Genomic DNA, 6,568 nt, shown 5'->3' on the forward strand with positions numbered 1-6,568 from the left:
CCTCATAGTTGGACCCAGACTTGTGGGGGTGGCAGTAGATCATGCCCTTGTATCAATGACCATCTCTTTTCAGTTTGTGTAGCACACATGCCACGGGCAGCAACCCCTACTCGCTACACCTTTACATGGCTTTACATGGGAGACGGACTCTGTCTACATGGACGGGATCTACAGACGCCTGTGCATTGAGGAGCCATGGCGACCTCTGGAGGAGCTCACTACTGTATTGACACAGGCTTTGCTTGATGCAGCAGCAGAGGCATACCTACACACCCCAACCTGAGCAGAGACGACGTTCTGGGAGTATGCCCGAGAACAGCTGGTATGATGAGGAGTGCCTGACTTCGAGGGGAGGTGCTTCATCACTCACAGTCAGTCTCAGATCGCCTTTCGATGCCTAGTGCGGCATAAGAAGAGGGCTTTTTTGGCTCGACTAGAGCAAGATCTATATCAGCTATTCTTGAGTCAGGACTCAGGTGAGGCATGGTGACTCTTTCATGATCACTTCCAAAGCTTCTTATAGCATTTGCAAACTCTAAAGCCTTTTCGTGCCATTACTTCTACAAAAGCATGGGGCGAGTATGCATCATCTTTGTACACAGCTCCTGGACAGCCGCCTCTTTCTGGCCCCACCGAGCCATGCCCACACACGTGTTTTTTTCACCGGTGAGATGGTGAAGAAGGCCATTGATAGGATGAGGACTGAGAGAGCATATGATCGTGATGGATTATTGGCTGAGCATTTTATACATGCCAGGGATCTGCTAGCAGAGCTTCAAGCAGTGATGTTCGACCGTGCCATGTGTGACGGTTTGCCTTATACTACTATTGTACCCATCTTCAAGTCAGGAGACCCTATGGAGCTTGGGAACTATTGCACTATCATGATTGGACACACATTGGCACAATTGTATGCATCCATTCTTGAGGGAGGGCATACACGCAGTCGGGCAAGCAGGATTCAGGAGAGGTTTCTCTACTCTTGACCACATTCTGACACTCGAGCCATTATTGAGGAGGGAGTTTAGATAAGGGGGCCCTGTTTGGACCATCATGGGAGGTCGGGTCGCACTAATGGATGGAGAGGCATGGAGGAACCTCTGGTCTCTATGATCTCGCAGCTTATTAGAGCAAAGGCTTCAGTACCACATGAAATTATTCGAGTAGAGCTGGCTGCACCCCCACTAGTGGTTGAGGCGCCCACCAGATCAATCTCCTTTATATACCGCTTATAAGACCTCCCTAAAGATAGATATGCCCGCCTAGCACTTGAGTCCTCTTGACAGTTAGCTATGCAAGGAGATACAACATGCTGGTATGGGGAGAGGACATCATGGTTTCAGGGACGTGCGTTCAGCATGGACAGATTGCACCCTTTCCAGTATTCATTGGATGCAGCATCTCTCTCTTACACAGTCCGAGATCACCAGGCTCATCCACCAGGACTTGACGTAGCTACATACCAGGAGGACTTGGATACAGCCGGCACAGAAACTGGGCACGAAGATGGTTTTCTATAGAGAGCATCTTCTCCAGCTTACTTAGGATGCTTTTGTGACGGGCCAAGATACATGGACACCCACTTATCTCAAGGAATACGATGCGCTATTGGCGAGATACGCACATCTTCACACCAGCTTCAAGTCGAGACTGGTAGATACAGTGGAGTACCAGTAGAGCCAGGACGTGTCCCCTATGTCACATGGATCCGGAAACAGCTGCACTACACATGTCACTACCCAAATTACTATGAGATACGAGGCCGCTTTCACTGCCTGTTCAGAGAGGGCTTTGGACTACTCTCTAGAGTCATGGGATATGAGGACCAAAGATGTCTGGGACTGTTTTTGCTCGAGCTGCGCAGACACAGATTGAGCCTGATGAGAGGAGAGGCTAGCCAGTCTCAGAGACAGATCACAGACTTCTTTAGAGCGGGCATTGGGCAGCCAGAGGAGCAGCTACCACAACAGAGCTCACATTCTCCTTATACCGGAGGCACGCTGATCGATTGAGCGACTGAGCTCGGGAGATCCGGATGCCCACGACTGCGGAGGACTACATAGCATCGCCGGAGGCTGCATCAGAGGATTCGGGCCACTTTGGCCCGACATGCACGCCGCCCGGTCAGACTACTGACCATGGAGGAGATTGATGAGATCCGCCAGCGAACGATGATGGATCTCTTGTGATTTAGCTCTTTTGAGGATTGTACACCCTGCTCATCTTGTACCACACACATACCCACAATGTGTTATATTAGCCCTCATCCACTACTTTCACCCCCCTCCCCCCCACTCAGATCTCACACAGTTCCATTTCAGTACCTTTTCTTTTTAGTTTTGGTACTCAGACATTGTATCAGATTCTGTTTTAACTTTTGGTCTCATAGGTCATTTTGGCCTTTTGAAGACATTAATATAACATTTTATTTCATTTCATTTCACTGTTTCAGGTTGCTCCTTTGGAGGGACTGCATAAGGAGAATCTGCAGGATGTTGAAGAACAATTGAGGCTTCTCGTACACCTTTTGCAGGAAGTAACAGTCAGTAATACACTCGCATTGTTAAATGGATTTTTTGCCAATTGGTTGTCGAAGTCTTTGGGAGTAATGGTAAGTCCAACTATTATAGGATTTTCTGTTCTAAGATAAAAGATGCAAATCTCAGAACTTGTCAATTTTGGATTTCATAAAATCAAGCCAGAGACCCTTTTCCCAAGTGTGCGCTGTGGGCTAGAAATGGCTATTCTAGGAGCATTGGCTTCTGCAAACCAATGCAGTTTCGCTGATTTACTCAATGGACACACTGGCCTTCAAAATTCAAAGCAACATGAAGCTCAAGACAGTTCGCAGGAAGTCCATCAAACAACAAGGATATGTGGGCTACTAGATTCTTATGGAACACCTGCGGAAATGGCCTCATCTGCACTGCAGCTTGTACAGCAAGGATTTTGTACCCTGAAAATAAAGGTAAAAGCAGTTCAAGTGTCTTAGTGCTTGTTACATAATTTTTCTTCTGTTCTATTGACTTGGAAATTCTTGGCTGTATCTTTAAATTGACATCATTGTGGCTCTCATCTTTAGAGTCTCTCGAGTTTTTCTGGAAAACATATTTAACATATGTATGAACCTAACAATTGTGCTGTATTTCTATGGTTTTGTATCATATATCTTTTGCATCTCCTTTTCTTCTTGTTTACAGGTAGCTCGACGAGTTTCACCATCTGAAGATGCAGCTATTCTTCTAGCCATCAGGGAAAAAGTGGGTCCAAAAATACACCTTCGTGCAGATGCGAACCAGCGCTGGACCTTAGCTCAGGCTTTAGAGTTTGCAAATGCTGTAAGAAGCTGTGGACTTCAGTATCTCGAAGTAAGATACCCAATTTTGGTTGATAAAGCTGTATAGCAGAAAACTAACCATGCTTCAAAAGATTAATAAGTTTTTTAACTTATTTAAAACAGGAACCAGTGAAGAGTCCAGATGATCTTTTGAAGTTTTGCAATGAGACTGGCTTCCCAGTTGCCATAGATGAAAGTCTTGACAAAAATACAGAAAATGTCTCAGAAGCTTTTTCTCATTTGGGACTTGCAGCAGCAGTAAGCCTAGGGTTTAGCTTCTTTCATTGACTTGTTTGAAACTCAGCTCTTTTAGAATTGTAAGGGATCTCCTTGTGCACATTTTCAGATAATCAAACCAAGCTCGGTAGGAGGATTTGAGCGTGCAGCTTTGATTGCCAAGTGGGCACAGAAGAAGGGCATGCTTGCAGTCATCAGTTGTGCATTTGAAAGCAGTATCAGTTTGGCTGCTTATGCCCAATTTTCTTCGTTTGTGGATGAGCGGCGTATAGATTCGATCACTGCCAGTGATATGGATAGAAAGCGCACGAATACAAACATAATGATTCCTCCTGTCGCCCATGGACTTGGAACATACATGTGGCTTGCAAATGATGTGATATGTGGAAACAGATTTTCAGTTAAGCCCAGTGATGGAGTGGAAGCGCTCATTGAGGAGTGTGCAGCCACTTTGAAAAATGTGGTCTTGAACGAAGAGACCGTGCAAGTAGGTCCTTGCGTGGCCACAATACATTCCAAGACATACACAATAAACTCTGCTACCGGCAAGCTTGGGTTCCATGTTTTGGAGACACAAGATTACACTGAGGTAAAGCATTTCCGCCTTTTGATGATAAGCAGATTCCAAAGCTCTGGCTTTATTTGTATTGAAATTTTTTTTGCAGAAAAATATGGAGCTCCCAGTGCTTGTTTTCTTCCATGGTTTTTTGGGCACTAGCAGAGACTGGGTCCCTGTGATGCAAGCTCTCTCTATATCCAACAGGTGTATATCTGTGGACTTGCCTGGACATGGGAAAACAAGCATAATAGAGCATAAGGTGTCAAATCTGGAGACTGTGAATGGGTTTACACAAGTGAATCCTTTTTCTATGGAGAACGTAGCAGAGGCTTTGAATGCTCTTTTGGTAGAAATAAGTGCTAAGAAGGTGACTCTTGTGGGGTACTCCATGGGGGCTAGGCTGGCATTGTACATGTCCTTGAGATGCAATAAGCAGGTAATAGAGATTCTTTCTTCTGAAAGTTTGTCACCAGATTGAGCTAGCTAGCCCTTTGCAATATATCATGGCTGTACTCTCCTATATGGTCTCTGGAAGACATTAATAAAGCTTTCTTTCTTTCTCTTTTTTTCTTGTCAGCTTTTCATAAGCATGCTGTGCTTGCTTAGGTTTGTGGTGCAGTGATTATATCAGGCAGCCCAGGGCTACAAAAACCGGCTGAGAAAAAAGAGAGAGCTGGACAAGACCATGGTCTTGCAGTAACTCTTCAGCAGACAGGATTGAAATGTTTTCTGGACTCATGGTATCAGAAACCTATGTGGAAAAGGTGAGCTATGACTATCAATGTGAATTTGGCAATACATGTTGTCTAAATGGCTCATTATTTTGGGCTTACTTTTAGTTTGAGGAGGCATCCGCGGTTTACAACACTTACGGGGACTAGGGTTCAACACCAAGATGTTGAGTCGTTGGCAAGGGCGCTCTCTTCAATGAGTGTTGGAAGGCAACCGTAAGTTTTTCAATTGGTGCTTGTTTGAACAAGTTTCATCATAGTAGATGTGCTTACCTTAAATAGATTTTTACTGCAGGTCACTGTGGAAAGACCTAGCAGACCCTCCTGTCCCTTTGCTTCTTGTTGCAGGAAAAAATGACGAGAAGTTCATTAAAATTGCTCGAAAAATGTATGGTGACACAGGGGCTACAAGACTGACAACAGAAACAACAATGGAGGAATCGTCCTCAGGAGGAATTCAATCAAGAATTTTAGATCAGGGGAGGACAGATCATGTGGTGGATAGGCAGCTAGCTCATGATAGCCATCAAAACAAGAGAGCTAATGAGGAGGAGAGCAACAGATTCCTGTTAGAAGAAGCCCTTGTTTTACAAACTGACAAACAAGAAGACGTAGGAGAAACCGGACGGAGAAAGTTTATGAATCTCTTGGAACTGGAAAACACAGGGCACGCAGTGCATATTGAAAACCCCTTCCTTCTTGTCAATGGCATCAGCAAGTTTGTCTCAAGGTTGATGAAGACCTCTGTGGAGGATTGAGAAGGAGAGTGGCAGAGAGCTACTAGCGAGATAATTCTTTGTCAGTGGAAAGTACCCTCAAGCATGGAGTCAAGGGCTATGAATGTCTACGATGAAGATGTCTCTTGTGCTTCAAGGCAATCTACATTCTTTGTTGCTAATGCGCATTCAGAAGGGAATCGGAAGATCTGACTCTGAGAATGAGGTGGAAGCCATGGATCTACTACAGAATTCTGGTAGAAAATGTCACATCCTTTTTCCATCACTCACAAGCTTATCATCAACCACCTGTCTTTGATCTCTATCATTCTTTATGTTAAACCGTTAATTGATAGCTATCTCCATCATTCTTTATGTTAAACCCTCAATTGATAGCTTCATTCCTTCCATTGTCTGTATTGCAACTGGCAAAAGTGACAATGCTCAGCAAGAGCTATCTGTGCGCTTATAGCTGAAGATATTGTCTATGTAATTAGCAGAAATTGACAAGAGCAAATCACTCCAAGGGTTTTAATTTATAAGTTTGTGGATCATCAAATTTTAGTTGTTCTTTTAACAGGATTAGATGCAGATATTTAGCGCTTTTGGAGCATCCAACATTGAGCAGTGCTTGCTTCCACTCTTCAGAGTCCTTGTGTTTTCCTGTAGAGAGTATCCACTCACTGCTTTTTTGAACAATTTCTTCAAATTTAGCCGTCGCAGGAAACAAAATTGCAAGAGCTCTCTCTTCTCCTTGTGTCACTAACTTACCCCTTGTAATCATGGACTGAAAGGCCCCCTTTGCTCTTCAAGTTTGTATGATGGTAATGAAATCTTCTCTTCAATATTTCACTTGTTAGGTAGATGCACGCATTATATAGTTTGATTGTGCTATTCTAGAATCCTTGAGAGAGCATAAGGACCAAAACAACTTTAAAGACAAAGTGGTTGATATTGTTCTAAGGAGAGTGTTTCACAACTCTTTTTA

At 44.1% G+C, this 6,568-nt stretch overlaps 1 protein-coding gene across 2 annotated transcripts in view; it reads left to right on the forward strand.

Annotated features, from left to right (window-relative positions):
* PHYLLO (2-oxoglutarate decarboxylase/hydro-lyase/magnesium ion-binding protein) overlaps positions 1 to 6,193 on the forward strand; it is a 174,853-nt gene extending 168,660 nt beyond the window's left edge. The window contains exons 27-35 of one of the 2 annotated variants that reach the window (XM_086505355.1): positions 2,453 to 2,611; positions 2,699 to 2,968; positions 3,201 to 3,368; positions 3,461 to 3,595; positions 3,684 to 4,163; positions 4,240 to 4,569; positions 4,740 to 4,897; positions 4,973 to 5,080; positions 5,160 to 6,193. In XM_086505355.1, the coding sequence (XP_086361481.1) occupies positions 2,453 to 2,611; positions 2,699 to 2,968; positions 3,201 to 3,368; positions 3,461 to 3,595; positions 3,684 to 4,163; positions 4,240 to 4,569; positions 4,740 to 4,897; positions 4,973 to 5,080; positions 5,160 to 5,622 (2,271 nt within the window). In that variant the 3' untranslated portion in view covers positions 5,623 to 6,193. Of the gene's footprint in view, positions 1 to 2,452; positions 2,612 to 2,698; positions 2,969 to 3,200; positions 3,369 to 3,460; positions 3,596 to 3,683; positions 4,164 to 4,239; positions 4,570 to 4,710; positions 4,898 to 4,972; positions 5,081 to 5,159 lie in introns of those variants that run through there. The other variant, XM_086505356.1, reaches the window with a different exon arrangement.
* The last annotated feature ends 375 nt before the right edge of the window (positions 6,194 to 6,568 follow it).

Source organism: Adiantum capillus-veneris, chromosome 29 (genome assembly GCF_014529385.1).
Source record: "Adiantum capillus-veneris isolate H3 chromosome 29, ASM1452938v2, whole genome shotgun sequence".
Lineage (NCBI taxonomy): Eukaryota > Viridiplantae > Streptophyta > Polypodiopsida > Polypodiales > Pteridaceae > Adiantum > Adiantum capillus-veneris.